This window comes from Bos indicus x Bos taurus, chromosome 7, assembly GCF_003369695.1.
Source record: "Bos indicus x Bos taurus breed Angus x Brahman F1 hybrid chromosome 7, Bos_hybrid_MaternalHap_v2.0, whole genome shotgun sequence".
Taxonomy (NCBI): domain Eukaryota; kingdom Metazoa; phylum Chordata; class Mammalia; order Artiodactyla; family Bovidae; genus Bos; species Bos indicus x Bos taurus.
In genome coordinates, this window is record NC_040082.1 from 15,642,214 (window position 1) to 15,659,124 (window position 16,911).

At 37.9% G+C, this 16,911-nt stretch overlaps 1 protein-coding gene and 1 pseudogene across 3 annotated transcripts in view; one reads left to right on the forward strand and one right to left on the reverse strand.

Moving 5' to 3' along the window:
• Positions 1–1,091: 1,091 nt before the first annotated feature.
• LOC113894929 lies at positions 1,092–1,357 on the reverse strand (annotated as a pseudogene).
• Positions 1,358–3,036: 1,679 nt separating this feature from the next.
• SPATA9 (spermatogenesis associated 9) overlaps positions 3,037–16,911 on the forward strand; it is a 28,504-nt gene continuing 14,629 nt past the window's right edge. The window contains exons 1-4 of one of the 3 annotated variants that reach the window (XM_027545577.1): positions 3,037–3,293; positions 4,124–4,869; positions 5,020–5,108; positions 16,526–16,753. In XM_027545577.1, coding sequence (XP_027401378.1) covers positions 4,809–4,869; positions 5,020–5,108; positions 16,526–16,753 — 378 coding nt within the window. In that variant the 5' untranslated portion in view covers positions 3,037–3,293; positions 4,124–4,808. The remainder of the gene's footprint in view (positions 3,294–4,123; positions 4,870–5,019; positions 5,109–16,525; positions 16,754–16,911) is intronic. The other 2 variants (XM_027545574.1, XM_027545576.1) reach the window with 2 other exon arrangements.

Consider the following 16,911-nt stretch of genomic DNA (forward strand, 5'->3'; position numbering starts at 1 on the left):
ACTTATGGTTACCAAAGGGGAAAGGAAGGGAAGGGATAAATTAGGAATTTAGGATTAACAAATACACACTACTATATATAAAACATTGGGCTTGTCAGAAATTTCATTCAGGTTTTTCTGTACTGGTATGAACTTTTTGGTGAACCCAATAAATAAAAACAAGGGTCTTACTATATAGTACAAGGAGCTATATTCAATATCTTGTAATAGCCTATAATGGAAAATAATCTGAAAAAATAACTTGCATACACACACACATACAGATGAATCACTTTACAGTATAACTGAAACATTGAAAATCAACTATACTTCAATTAAAAATGTAAACCCACTCAAATCATTTGTAGGTCTTGTAACCAATTTGATATGAAAGTAATTTTTTTCCAATTTGTTTTCGATTTTTAGTTGGGGATTACTTTTTAGAAGTAAATATTTGAAAAAATTTACGTATATAGTCTTTCGATCTTTACTGCATTGTATGTTTTCACTTACGCATCAGTACTAAATCCAAGAACTTGTACACTTTTAATTTTCTATTCTCATATATATAGAATAATAGGCTGCAGTTAATCTACTCAGTACTATTTAGCAACAAAAGTGTAAAGGAAAATCAAAGACAAGCGTTCTCAGTGTATCTATTTCCCTATAGAGCTCATCTTGAATTAATTCAGTTAATTATTTAGGTTCTGCCACTATAAGGGAAACTCAGTTAAAATGTAGTACTTTGTACATGGAGAACACACATTTTCTTCCCACGGTGTTTAATAAACATTATTGTTTGTATGTGATGTATCTTAAGTGTTTTGCATTTACATTTCAGTTAATTGACTCTACGAAGACTTTGGTAGGGCTTCCCTGGTGGCTCAGAGGGTAAGGAATCCACCTGCAGTGCAGGAGACCTGGATTGGAAAGATTGATCCCTGGATTGGGAAGATCCCCTGGAGAAGGGAAAGGCAACCCACCCCAGTATACTTGCCTGGAGAATTCCACGGGCAGAGGAGCCTTGCAGACTATTATAGTCCATGGGGTTGCAAAGAGTCAGACACAACTGAGTGACTCACACAGACACACACAGACTTTTTTTTCCCAGTTTCATAATTTATTATATAAATTGAGTATCACACGATGAGTTCACATTAGCTTCTTCAAGCGTGGGAACTTAACACATAATGTACAGTTCACAATCTGTTTATGTTGCTTTTACAGCTAGAGTTTTTTTAGACCTTCACTTGAAGTCTAAGAATGTCAAAGCAATACCTCTGTATGTGGCCAGCACACAATTCATTCTCCCTGTGAGGGTGTAAGAGTTACAATATTTTTTGATACCAGTGAAACGGAACTAGGCATCAGTTTCTGGACCCCCATGATTTCAGTCTTCCAAAAGGCTCAAACTCCACGGCCTGTGTCCTTCACAGTAAGCCGCTGCCCCTCAGTCCCTCTGGAAGATTCCACCTCCCCCTAATGCATTCAATCATTAACATGGACTTTGTTAATGATTAAAATTTTCATCCTGCCCAAGACATAAGTAACAAATTGCAGGAGGATTCTTTACCTGCTGAGCCATCAGGGGAGCCCCATTAAGGACATATTTTTGTAAAACTGTAAAAGCATTATCATGTATTGGGAATATAAACTTGAGCCAACCAAAGACCCTGAGCTCATGAAGTTTATATTGTGATGTAGGAAACAGACAACAGGAAATCTGACCTTCCCAGTTTCCTATCATCTAACCAACCTCAGAAGTTCCTAAACTGCATGGCAATACCACTGTTGCTAATTCTGTCCTCGGTGTGGTCTATCATTTTACTGTAACTATCTGAAGACTTCCATCAGGCTTTCCAGGTCTACTTCATATTAATGGTACTCAACTGGAATTGTAGAATATAGTTATTAAGTCATTTTAAAGGAGAAGCAAAATGTGTGTTTTTGTGTGTGTGTGTATATATATCTTTGAAAATCTGTATTTACAAGATATTAGCAGGTATTTATTTTTCATGTTAAAAAGATGATTACTGGTGGGGATGTAAACTGATAGTGACATAGCCAATATGGAGAACAGTATGGAAGTTCCTTTAAAAAGTAAAAATAGGACTACCATATGATCCAGAAACCCCACTACTGCATATACCCAGAGAAAACCATAATTCAAAACTATACCTGATTCCAGTGTTTACTGAAGCACTGTTTATAATAGCCAGGACATGGAAGCAACCTAAATGTCCATTGACAGATGAATCCATAAGGAACATGTGGTACAGATATACAATGGCATATTACTCAGCCAAAAAAGGAATGAAACACTCATTCACAGAGATGTGGATGGACCGAGAGACTGTCCTACAGACTGAAGTAAGTCAGAGAGATAAAAACAGATATCATACAGATATCATAATATTAACACATACATGTGGAATCGAGGAAAATGGTATAAATAATCTTATTTGCAAAGCAGAAATAGACACACAGAGATAAAGACACATTGTATGAGGGAAGGGGGTGGTGATGGGATGGTTTGGGAGATCAAGATTGACATATATATACTACTATGTATAAAATAGATAATTAGAGCCCACTGTATAGCACAGAGAAATCTACTAGGTGTTCTGTGGTGACCTAAATGGAAGGGAAATCCAAAAAAAGGGATATATATACACACATATGGCTGATTCACTTTGTTGTATAGTGGAAACTGACACAGCAGTGTAAAGCAACTATATTCCAATAAAAAAGAGGATACTGTTAGACTAAAAGCTAAACATTTGCAGTCACTCTAAAGAAAGATGATTCTTTACCTTCCAGGAGGATTTATCTAGGGTTAGTTATTGTACTTTTAAAGACTAAAGTTCCCTTAGTACATTTCAAATAATTCAGTTTACAAACATCCTATTTACATGCAAGCTACCTCAAATTTTTAATTCAAATTTTTTTTTCTCTAATTTTATTTTATTTTTAAACTTTACATAATTGTATTAGATTTGCCAAATTTTTTAAGTATGGAATACTCAATCATGAGTTGTAAATAACAACAAATAACTAAAGATAGCCACTGACATTATTTCATCTTAGTCTATAATAATGTAATATATGTAAGGATATAGGCATAAAATATGATTAAATAAAGCCCCAATATTAAATATTATCAGATATGGTCACAAATGTAAGTAGGGAAAGATGGGTTTTTTTTTTTTTTTTTTACTTATCACCCTGTCTTTTTCCATTGCTTCCTTTGCAGGGAGAAGGCCATTAAGAAAAGACAAAAAGAATTTCATTAGCATAACTAACAACAGAGTCAGGTAAGCTTGGAGTATGGGAAATATTAACATGATATGTTTTCCTATAGATTTTTAAAAATTTTACAGGATGCCTAGGAGGATGAGATGGATGAAAAGAAAACCAGGTGAAGCAATTGGGAGCTCAGACATTGAGGATGGGAGATGGAAAAAAGAATTCAGGAGTTGATGGGAGTGGAGAACACAGATGACCAAGAGAGAGAGAGAGGTCCTAATGGGTGTTACTCTGGTAGACTGTGATAGCCAGGTGTCTTAATAGTGCAAATAAAGGGTTTCATTTTCATGTAGACTCCCAGTTCATGTGTTCATCACTGTCTAATAATATTTTCTTTCTGGCAGTAGATTTCACGTTCCAAATGGTAAGGGTATAGTTCTCTTTAGCATCAGCTTTCTGATGGAGAGAAGCAGGTGCTGTTCAGAGGCAGAGAGGTGGTGATGCTGTGATGGAGAGTGTTCTCAGGTGAGGACTGAGGACTGGGTGAAACCAGGTGGCAGGCACCACAAGCTAGAAGGATCCTAAGATGATCGTTTCTCTTTTCCTGGTAGTTCCCTTACACAGACCTCCAGCTGCCAGTTTTATGCTTGCTGAAGAAACCCATCTAGCTACAGTTAAATATAAAGGCTTCAAATTAAAATGGATTTGAGTTGACCAACTAGCTCATCCACACTAAAATATAACCTTTGCAACCCTGTGGACTGTAGCCTGCCAGGTTCCTCTGTCCATGGGATTCTCCAGGCAAGAATACAGGAGTGGGTTGCCATGCCCTCCTCCAGGGGATCTTCCCAACCCAGGGATTGAACCCAGCTCTCTCTAAGTCGACCTTCATTGGCAGGTGGTTCTTTACCACTGGTTCCACTTGGGAGGCCCAGAATATAAGCAAGTCTGCACGACATGCAGTTCCTTCCAGCTTTGACAAGGGGAAAATAATGGTTGTCTGAAGTGGGAAAGCACTCAAAAGGACAAGGATGAAGAAAACAGAAAGGTGAGATTTTGAAGAAGGCAAACCAAAGACTTCATGATTTTGCCTTGGTCTGACCTAGTGATCCTCATTTGGGTGAAGGGAAAACAGCCTGTGCAGAAGTCTCTTTCTGAGTTAACTGCTGGTGTTTCTTTCTCGCTTGGCATCAAAGGTGAAGCATTTCTTTTAAAGCGTATGCCAACTCTTTCCAAAGGGAGCTTTGTTCTCAGATGATCCAATAATTGAAGTATCACTGCAGAAATTGAGACAAAATTCAATCCCTATTGCAGAACTCCTTGGTGTGCTTCATTTTTAAATCTCATTTCTCCTCCCCTTGTGGCTCCAAACACACTCTTCCTCCTCTTAGGCCCAGAGTGATTTCAGAGGATTCTGTAGCAAGTTCTTAGAGGCCCATTGTGCAGTAACAAAGAATTCGGAACTGCGGGTTCTGTCCTCGCTTGCTTCCCTGAGTGGGAAGGCTACCCTCACCCCTCACTAATGGTAGAGAAGGATGGGCAGTGCCCAGGCCTGCAAGCTTGCTGTGAAGTAGGAACTCAACATGCCAATCAAACCTGTTGGGTGGATATGTGGGCAGGTGTTGAAGAACTTTTCTGGAAGAAGTATGCACACTATTCTTGTGAAGGGGATCCGGGTATGGAAACCGGGAGTTAAATCCCCAAGGTGGACGCAGCGTTCCATGTTCTTTTGAATTATGTCTAGGAGATTTTTAGTTAAGCATATTTTTACCCCCTAATTTCTTTTTGTCTTAGTTGAGGGGATCCAGAAAGTAATCATGGACCTTATAGATGAGTTTAAAGATGAATTCCCTACCGTCCTCAGATTATCGCAGTCTAATCAGGTAATGTGATTTTATAACTTTGAAAAGGATTGTAAAACATATATTGTATTTTTAGTGTCATACCAATTACTGAATTTGTGATTATGAGATCAGTATTTGAAACATAGGAAAACATTCCTTTCACCTCAGAAAACACCACTTCAACTCTGACTCATTGGAAGGAGTCTATGTAAAGCAGAAAGATTGTGGGGCAAGGAAGTGAGGCAGATAGAAGGATTAAGTTTAAGGACAATCACTGTACCTTTAGATTGGAAATCTAGAACATTCTCATAGCTATAGTTGCAACATAGTTTATTTAAGATTTGCTTAATGTAAAAATCAGAAAAATATCTAGATATACTTTGACTAAAATCTGTGGTAATTAAGTAAGTGAAGAAATATAACTGATAAAAATGATATCACGGGAGAGGTAACTATGGCACGAGTGTGTGTTTTAATGTGGCAAGAAAATAGTGATATCAATTTCAACAAAATATATATGCATATGTTTCAAACACCTGTTCCAAAAAAGGTTTAAGATAAGATACGGGAATGGAAGGAGCTAGGTAGAGAATCATAAAGACATTTGGTCAGGAAAAGGTAACATTTGTTTAGGGGACACATGTAACCTAATTTACTCAAACGTACACAACTCTTACTGGAAGAATGGTTTCAGTCATTTTGGCCACAGTCAGAATAGAATATGTTGTAAAGTTATATGGTGCAGTAACAACCTGCTTATCCAGAAATCAGGCTTTTGGCAATATCAACATGAGGGACATAACACTAAAGGAAGGAAGGAAGCCAAAGAGTACTCTTAAGTAACACGGTAATCACAAAGTCTGTATATTTCGTTCCAAAGGAGAGGTGTTAGAGCAACCTTTAACCATTCATTAGGACAGCTGGCATTAGACATTTAATAAATCCTTTGCCTGGATCTGGAAGAAGGAAGACAGAGATACACAGGACAGCATTCCTTCAGTCAGTGAGCTTAACCTAATGGATACAGAGTTATAAACAAGTAATTGTGATGAAATATGGTACGAGGAATATACAATTTAGAGGAAGGAGTGACTCTACATACAGCAGTCAGAGAAGACTTCATAGAGGAAAGATGCTTACACTGGGTCTCAAAGGATGAATAGGAGTTTTCAAGTTGAAGAAAGGGATAAGGTAAGTGGGTAGGAACAGGGGAAAATATTCCAATGGAAGTACTGTCATGCCAAAAAAGTATGAAATGTTATACCATATTTCCAGAATGTCAAGTAAATTTGAATAAATGGCATCACCCTTAGGTCTTAACTTTGGGAAGGAGTGATACTGAAGTATAAGTATCTGGCTGCACAGTGGTAAGATGGCATCTAGATGGTGGTTGGCTAAGTAGGGTCGAATAAGTCTTAAGGCTCTAGTGGGCAAATCAGACTTTGTAATTCTATATTTTAGTCCTAGTAACGAATTGCTTCCTTTTATTTGTATTCCCATAGTCTTGGTATAAATTATTTTGAAACATGAGAGACTTTTCTTGGCCATGCTCTGGATTATTAAGGAAAGAGCTTCTTGGTCTAGGAGTTTAAATGGTTATGGCCAGCACAGTAGTGGCAGTAATTATTGAGAAAACGTCAAGGTAAAGTCAAGGAAGCCTAAGCCTGGAAAGCCCTGTTGTCCTTCCAAGCTGTGCTTCTCCACCATTGCCAACATTAGAGAAACCGGGTTTCATTTAATTAAAGCTGCAACTTTCTTTCCTTCATCTCTTCCTACCCTCTACATAGCCTCATTATCACTGGAGCCATAAATACGCTTTATGGTGAAATAGATTGATATTCTGATCCCCAAAGAACTCTTAAGTTCCTATTTCCAACTCACTGAAGCCATTTCCTTATAAGAACCACACCCCATCTTTGCAACGAAGAATATGAACATAGTTAAAATTATTTTATTTCTGATTTTCAAAGCACATTGTTCTTTTTCTACCATTTACTCTGAAGAACATATTGCTGAGATTGGCAGGAAACCTGAGTAGTTAGGGGACATTGTAGCACACTGAAGTTATTTGCTCTCCAAAAATAAATTATCCAGAAAACAAGGCCAATATTTTGTCCCTAACTAGGTTATTGTTAAAAGGCAGATTGTAAATATTGCAGATTTTATTTCTAGTATTGTCTGTAGTTCCCAAACATCCTGAAAGGATGATCCTGATTTTAAGACTACTTAGAGGGCTTTAGTAATTGGACTGTATTTTAAATCTCTAAATTTTGTGATTAGTATTTAAATCTTTTTTTTTTTAAAAAACTTCAGGCACCTATTTAGGAAAAAGTCATGTTCCTGGCCTGGGGTAAAAAAAAAAAAAAAGATTTGATGGTAGTGATGGTAGAATTTTTATAGAAGAATATACCCAGAATAATGGTTATTAAATAATTCTTCATAGCTAAAGATTTTTAAGGACATTGTTTCCACCCCACCACCACCAGGGCTGGGGAAAGTTAATTTTAGAATTCTGGCTTGAGGTTCTGGCCTCTGAGGTCTTGTATTGTCCACTCCTTCCCTTCGAACTAGCCCAGACCCCAAAACCTTCAGTATCCACATCTTTTAGTAAAAAGTAAGTTTTTAAGGTTTACACTTGCAAATTGCAAGTGATTTCTATAAGAGGATTTTAAAATACTAAACTTTTTAAGTTTGAACAAATAAAAAATGCAGCTATAATTAGGGAATTAAAAATTTTTAGTTCAAATAATCTTTACTTGGATGAGAGAAATTTTTTATGGTATGTAAGATCAAATTTACTTATGAAAAGTAGTTACATAACCCCCTTTTTTGGTCACTATCTTGCATTTAACTATGTACTACAAAACTGAGGATTGTAGACAGAGCACATTAGAATCCATGCAAAAACTGGATTTTTACAGCTGTAGATACGTTTTTCTGAACTCTATGCTTCTTTTTTTTTTCTTTAAACGTGGTATGAAAAGTGCTGGTATGACCAAACCAATTTTCTTTGCCCAATGTGCAGCAGACCTAATGCTGAGATGCTGAAATTTGCAGCAGAGAAGGGCTTTATTCATAAGACAGCCAAGTGAGGAGACAGAACACATCTCAGATCCATCTCCCCAAAGGCAAGGGGCTTGGGATGTATATGGTGAAGAGTGTAGGGTAGTCAGAGGTGCAAGTGAAGGTGTTTGGAGGCAGGAAAAAGGTGAGCTAAGGTCTGCTGTCTGTAGGCATATCAGAGTTATATGCTTCTTCATGGGATGCCTGTTGAGAAAATGTTGATGTTAGCATGAACTGAGGGTGCAGCTTTTGGCCCCCTGATGTCAAAAAGTTACCCATTGCACACCCAAGCAGGCCAGTTGAATGATCATGTGATCTTGACTAGTTTGAACTGGGAAAGATTAGCTCCATGTTCCTGAAGCAACCATTACTAGCAAGCCCTATGTCAGAGGTGTTACCTATAGGAGGCAGTTAAAGAAGTCTTGTGATATATTTGTCTAAGCCAGTGACACTTGGAAGGTACACAATTTGCAGGAACAGTCAAGGCAAGCTTGACCAGTGAAGGCAGATCAGTGAAGCAGAGAGTGTTTTGTTTTGTTCTGTCTTGTCTTTTTTTAAAAAAACAAGTACTTCCCTGCTCTTCTGTAAGACTAGCTCAGGAATTGTTAGTCACCAGTTTCTGTTAACGCTATGGGGTACATCTTCAGAGTGGGCTTTTTAACCCCATGGGGCACAGTTTCACTGGGGATGTACCAGTGATGTCTGGAAATTGCTTGTATTGGTATATATAGGGGTTTCTAAGTATAATGAGAGTAGAACTGTAGCTAGAGTGTTCTGTAATTCAGTTGTATTTTTCTCCTTGCTGAGTTTTTTGTTTTTGTGGGGTACTATCATTATTGGGAAAGTTGCAGAGCACATTGTGTACTGAAAACTTCCTAGATGGTTTCTTACTTAATATTTCCTATATTTTTCCAATGTTTCTCAACATTAACTTGTTATATTTTTCATTCATTCATTTGAATAAATATATTTACAGAGCATCTACTGCTTGACAGTCACTATGCCAGGCACTGGCGAAGGATCAGTGAGCCAAACGGATATAAAACACTGCTGCCATAAAACTTACATCCTAAAATAATACACCCCCAAACTTATATCCTAGTCAAGTATAAGAACAATAAACAAGGAAAATAAACTACATATTATGTTAATAGTAGATCTTAAGCAGAAGAAAACATAGCCGAGAAGGGGTGTGAAGTGTAAGGGCGGGATGGGGGAACAGTTGATGGGTAAGGTAGGGTGACCAAGGGGGTCTTAGTGAAAAGGTCATTCTTGAATTGAGACTTGAAGGAAGTGAGGGAGCAAACCTTGGTGTGCTTGAGGACTAGATTGGCACCGTTAGTCCAGAGTCCCTGCGATGGGGGTCTACTTAACAAGCTCGACAAGTAATAAAAGAGGACAAGGGAGAGAAAAAGACGATGAGGCCAGGGAGGTGAAGGAAAGGCAGTCTTCGCAGACCATTGTAGGTACTCAGGTGCTCACTGAGTGCATCAGGAGGCCACTGCTTGAGGACAAAAGCAAGATCGGGTCTGACGTAAGTTTTAATTATATCTCTCTGGCTGATGTGTTGAGGAACAGAAAGAAAGTAGGTGAGGGTGGAAGCAGGGAGTCCACTGAGGAGGCTAATTTTCAAGTCTGGAGAAAAGATGATAGTGGCATATGAACATTAATGGAATGAGTTGTTGGTACTGGGGCTGGTGAGAAGTGGTCAAATTCTGGGGCTATTCAGAGAAAGAATTGAATAAGACTTGCTGACAGACTGGTTTCAGAGATGTAGGGTAGTAAAAAGCCAGTGTTACTAGAAATTGGAGTTCAGCATTACAACTGCTGATGACAGAAAAATGGGCACCACTCTGGAAAAAAAGAAAAGAGGAAAGCAGGATGTGTATTCAAAGATTGGAGCTCAAATAGTGGAATCTGGAGCAGGATCCTTGAGTCACTCTGATTGATGCTAAGTTTCTTTGGTAAACGGTCTTTAAGTCCCTTGTTTATCCCTGAGGTGGTGGTGGTTGGGAGTTAGACTTTCTTTTCTGACATTTGGTGGTATGCTCAGACGATGATGACAAAAAGAATCATCTGAATGTGTATACTTTGCAACAGATTCCAGGATGGTTAGGCCGAGGGTCAAAAAATTTTAGAAAGAAAAGAAAGAAATGAGGACTTCTTAATTTGGGTTCAACATTTAAATTTACACATGTGGTTTGGTAAGAAACTACATAGCATAAAGTGAAAAGAAAGTGAAGTTGTTCAGTCGTGTCCGACTCTGCGACCCCATGGACTGCAGCCCACCAGGCTCCTCCGTCCATGGGATTTTCTAGGCAAAAGTACTGGAGTGGGGTACCATTTCCTTGATAGCAGACAAAAAGGAAAAGCTGGTACTTCAATGAGGAAGAACCTTTTATTTAAAATTTTCTGTTAGAGCTAATTTAAAAAGTAACGCACTGAAAGTAAGAGTGAATTGGAACCATCAGCATAAACTGGTGACTTTTTTTTTTTTTTTAAAAAGAATGTCTCTTTCTGCATTTTAAAAAATATAAGTAACCTTTTCTCTGCTGTCAACTTTGTATTCTCAGAGCCATGAAGAACCACTCAACATGCACTCCTGTGCCCAGATTTGGTTTCTAACACTGTTCTTCTTAAAAGCAATGATGGTCTTCTTGGGAACAAATTGATTCCATGTTTTGTGGTAGGGAAAATAAAAGGAATCAGAAACATCTTGTTAAAAAGTAATAATTCTTTCAGTTATCTAGGAAAGTATCAAAATGCCTTCCTTAGGCATTTTAAAATGGAAGCAGAGTCATCAAATTGTAACCATTTAAGCATTAAAGGAAACAAAGATGATATTAATTAGGAAGAGACTGAGTCTGTTGGAAAATGCCCTAAACTCAGGAGGAAACTAAAATGAGAAAGATAACCAAAAGTGCAATAAAGCTTTACTATAATGCACACTTGAATTTTTTAAAATATTGTTTGTAATAAATGCTGTATTTTTGGTCAACACAAATTTTATGAACCTTACAGGAGACTTTTGATTAGTAGATTATCAATTACAAATAGGCTTATTTTTCTACAGAGATAAAAACTTAGACAATTTTGTAAAAGAGGAGAAAGTTGAATGGATCAATCTAGTGTAATGTTTGGAAGAATGCATCAAGATTGGTTAATTGAAATACACATGCAAAGTCAGTGAATCCAGGCCAATACAGATCACCAAGATTTTGTAAAGGAACTGACAAAATCAGGACAGGGAAACTACAGAATGTTAATATTTTGCAGCTGAAAAAATGAAGGTCCCTAAAACACTAATGACCACATAGACAAGGTTTCAGTAATGGTGGGACTGCACATTTTCCGTTTCTGTTTGACCTGGCAATGTGGCCCTCACCGTCTGATTATAAATTATAATGAGAGAAAACGCAGTACAGTCAGTTCTCAGTACCCGGGATTCAACAAACCTCTGATTGAAAATATTCAGGAAACAAAATTCCAGTAAGTTCCAAGAAGCAAAATTTAAGTTTGCTGATTGCAGACAACTATTTATATAACACATTGTATGAGGTTTTATAAGTAATCTAGAGATGATTTAAAGTGTAAAGGAGGATGTGCCTAGTTATATGCAAATACTGTTTTATATAAAGGACTTAAGCATCCACAGATTTTGAGATGCTTGGGGGTCTCAGAACTGACTAATCCACATGGGATACTGAGGGACAACTGGAAATTGTGATTGGAAGTAAAACCAAACTTTTTCCAGCTGCTCTGCCTTGAGGAGGAGTTGGGAGGAAGAGGCAGTGCAGCAGAGCATAAGGTCACAAGAGATTGAATCTGTTTGTGCAGGAACTTTGGATACTGCAGACCATGTGGTTTCTCCTCAAGGTGTGTTTGCAGCCAGCTTAGATAATATCAACTGATGGCACCTGTGTATTTTTTGTGCTTGTTCTACCTACCATATAACAGCTTGTAAGGACTGCTGTGCTCTAAAGAGGCTTGGAATTATAGCAACTGTAGCAGCCCACAGCTTAGCCCATCCTCTACTGTTCTGTTGACTATGAGGATTGAGACCACAGGTGGGCTAATGGGACTTCTCAGCAAAGTTAATAGACTAAGCCACAGTAGGACACCAGATGTTGCAGAAATACATCGTCATTGACAGGCTAGAACAGCTTTTGATTATCTCCAATGGCAAATGCTGACGAGTAAGAGAAGTACTGAAATTTGATGACAAAAACAGCACTAATAAAATTATGACTGCAGGATAAAAGCTGAGGCATTTAAAATAAAGATACATCATGTTAGCCCTTAAACAAATATGATGTTTATTGTAGATCAAAAAATCCAAAAGATGTTTTGAACTTAGATATTTGGACTCAACAAATAAATGATATTCAAAGTTGCTTCTTTTTGTTATTAACTCTTTCCTCCAAGTTATATATTGAAAAGCCAGAATCAGTTCAGTTCAGTTCAGTTCAGTCACTCAGTCGTGTCCGACTCTTTGTGACCCCATGAATCGCAGCACGTCAGGCCTCCCTGTCCATCACCAACTCCCGGAGTTCACTCAGACTCACGTCCATCGAGTCAGTGATGCCATCCAGCCATGTCATCCTCTGTCGTCCCCTTCTCCTCCTTCCCCCAGTCCCTCCCAGCATCAGTCTTTTCCAATGAGTCAAAAGCTAGAATAGCTCATAAAATTACTTAAATGAATAATGGAAATTATACTTGTCTGTTGCCTGGAATGCAGTCTAACCACATTGTAAGTAATTTCCCTGTGGTTCACTTTCTGCTAGAACAGAGAGCTACATGTCATGTGTTTTAGAAATGCCAGAAGTGTTTTCTGTCAGAATGTTCACAGAAGATTTGAGGTTTTCAGAACTGACAGTATTGTGAGTTTGTTTAGTATATAGCTGCTGCTGCTCCTAAGTTGCCTCAGTCGTGTCCAACTCTGTGTGACCCCATAGACAGCAGCCCACCAGGCTCCCCCGTCCCTGGGATTCTCCAGGCAAGAACACTGGAGTGGCTTGCCATTTCCCTCTCCAATGCATGAAAGTGAAAAGTGAAAGTGAAGTCACTCAGTTGTGTCTGACTCTTAGCGATCCCGTGGACTGCAGCCCACCAGGCTCCTCCACCCATGGGATTTTCCAGGCAAGAGTACTGGAGTGGGGTTTAGTATATAGGGCTTTTGTTTTATTTTTCTTTTAAACTGTACAATGCATAGTGTATGTGTACTATATTTTAACATTAAAAATTTAAATCATACTTTTTGTATTATGTATGTATGCTGTACATTATATACAAGGATGTCCATCGACTCTCACAACTTTGATTCAACATAGTTTTGGAAGTCCTAGCCACAGGTATCAGAGAAGAAAAAAATTAAAGGAATCCAAATTGGAAGGAAGAAGTAAAGCTGTCACTGTTTGCAGTTGACATGATATTATACATAGAGAATCCTAAAGATGCTACCAGAAAACTACTTGAGCTCATCAATGAGTTCAGTAAAGCTGCAGGATACAAAATTAATATTTAAAAATCTGCTGCATTTCCATACACTAACAATAGATGATCAGAAAGAGAAGTTAAAGAAACAATCCCATTCACCATTGCATCAAAAAGAATAAAATACCTAGGAATAAACCTACCTATCAGAGAAGGCAATGGCACCCCACTCCAGTACTCTTGCCTGGAAAATCCCACGGACAGAGGAGCCTGGTAGGCTGCAGTCCATGGGGTTGCTTTCACTTTTCACTTTCATGCATTGGAGAAGGAAATGGCAACCCACTCCAGTGCTCTTTCCTAGAGAATCCCAGGGATGGGGGAGCCTGGTGGGCTGCCATCCATTGGGTCGCACAGAGTCAGACACGACTGAAGCAACTTAGCAGCAGTAGCAGTAGCAGCAGCATGGAGGTAAAAGACGTGTACTTGGAAAACTATAAGACACTAATGAAAGAAATTGAAGACATGCAGAAAAATGGAGAGATATACCATATTCTTGGATTGGAAGAATTAATATTATTAAAATGATCATACCACTCAAGGCAACATACAGATTCAACATAATCCCTATCAAAATACCAATGGATTTTTTTTTCACAGAACTAGAACAAATAATTTTAAAACTTATATGGAAACACAAAAGACCCCAAATAGCCAAAACACTCCTGAGAAGAACACATGGGAGGAATCATGCTCTCTGACTTCAGACTATATTACAAAGCTATAATAACCAAAACTGTATGGTCCTGGCACAAAAATAGACACATAGGTCAATGGAACAGAATAGAGAGCCTAGAAATAAACCCACACACTTATGGTTAACTAATCTATGACAAAGGAGGCAAGAATATACAGTGGAGAAAAGATAGTCTCTTCAATAAGCAATGCTAGGAAAACTGGACAGCTACTTACATAAGAATGAAATTAGTGTTCTCTAACACCATGTATAAAAGTAAACTCAAAATGGATTAGATACCCAAATGCAAGAGTGGATACTATAAAATTCCTGTAAATGACATGACTGATAAGGGGTAATATCCAACATATATAAATATTTTGTGAAATTTAACATTTAAAAAGTCAACAATCTGACTTTAAAAATTGGCAGAAGAACTGAACAGACATTTTTCTAAAGAGGAAATGCAGATTGCTATCAGGCACATGAAAAGATGTTCATCGTTGCTAGTCATCAGGGAAATACACATGAAAACAACATGAGATATCACCTCACACCTGTCAGGATGGCTGTCATCAAAAAGAACGTAAATACTGTCGCTGAGGGTGTGGAGAAATAGGAACCCTCCTGCGCTGGTGTTGGGAATGTAAACTGGTATAGCCACTGTGGAAAACAGTATGGCAATTTCTCAAAAACTAAAAATAGAACTACCATATGACCCAGCAATTAAACTCCTGAGTATACACCCAAAAAGTTAAAAGCACTAGTTCAGAAAGATGCCTGCACCTCAGTGTTCATAGCAGCATTATTTACAATTGCCAAGATATGGAAGCAACCTAAGTATCCATCAACTGATGAATGGATAAAGAAGATGTGTTACACAATGGAATACTATTTGGCCATAAAAATGAAATTTTGCCATTTGCAGTAACAGAGATGGACTTGGAGGGCATTTGGCTAAGTGAAATAAGTCAGACAGAGAAAGACAAATACTGTTCTTATCACTTATATGTGAAATCTTTAAAAAGATAACAAACTAGTGAGTAAAACAAGAAAGAACCAGATTCAGAGATATAGGGAGCAACTAGTGGCTACCAGTGGGGAGAAGGAAAGGGGAGGGGCAGCACAAGGTTAACAGATAGAAAAGGAGTTACTATGGGATTATATGATACCATAAATTGTAAAGCACTGTAGAATTTAAAGATCTTTTCATTTAATTAAAAAAAAAGGAAAACCAGACATCTCAAGTTAACAAATTTGGCGCTTTACTGTGTATGGGAAGATGGAAGAACCTGGGCTCATTAACATCCTTCCTTTGCTCTGTCTGCACCTTAACTAGTAAAAAATGTTTTCAAGTAAATTGTACATTATGTATATGTGCTGTATATTATCATTTGAAATTTTAAAGTAAGCTGGAAAAATATTATAAGAGTTTTGAATAAGGATTGTTTGAAAAATTCAAATATTCAATGATATTTGAATAAGAATTGTTCACTTTTGAAAGAGCTCTTTTTAAAAAATGCAAAAACAAATAAATCCAGAGACAAAATGAAAAGTTTTTGTCTTTAGGCTCATTAAGTTAATTCTGGAAATGGCAACCCACTCCACTATTTTTGCCTGGAAAATTCAGTGGACAGAGAGTCTGGCGGGCTACAGTCCATGGGGTCCCAATATCGGATACGACTGAGTGACTTTCACTTTCACATCCTAAGGAAAAAAATCATATACTCATATAGTTATTTAAATACAAGAATGGGATCCGTGAGCTGTATGGAGGGTAGGAGATAATTATTGGACACCTAGTATCAGGCGCAATGTACAGTTAGGTGGCACTTGTCTCTGCCTAGAGATTTTTTAAATGTCCTGGAAACAAATGGGTGGTTGTGGGGGTTTCAGGCAGAATGGAGGAAGGGAGCAGTGTGAGTGAGATAAATGAAGGGGATTAAGAGGCACAAATCTCCAGGTATATAATAAGTAATGAGGATGCAATATGCAGCACGAGGAACATGATCAACAATATTGTAATAACTTTGTATGGGAACAGATGGTTACTTGACTTATTGTGGTGTTGTTTCATACTGTTTGCAAATGTCAAATTATGGAGCACACCCAGGACTACCATACTATTGTCCATCAACTATATTTCAAATTTTTAAAAAAATTTTAATAAATAAATAATGCACTGGAGAATCACACATCAGTCACTTTTCAAAGACTTCTTTTTCAGAAAAGAGAACCCATGCAAAAACCATCCAAAATCAGAATGGCTATCGCTTTAGCCAAGATCAACCGAGGAACATTAATTCAAGGATTAAACAGCATTTCCAGATCCTCCAAATCAGTTGCCAAACTTCTGCAGCCTCAGCTTGCTTGCAGACTTTTAGAGTTAAGGGCCATATCTCATCGTTTGCTCAAGGAAGTTAATGCACCAAGGCAACCCCTGTACAACATACAGGTAAGTGAACATTGCATTTGCTCAGGATGTGGGTCTTTTTGTAGGAACTATTCTGAAACTGCACAGTATGAAAAATGAAAATGTAGCACATTTGACTGTCCTAGATGTAAAACAAGAACCGTTGGCTAAGAAAAATGAATGAATGGGCCTTTTTTTCA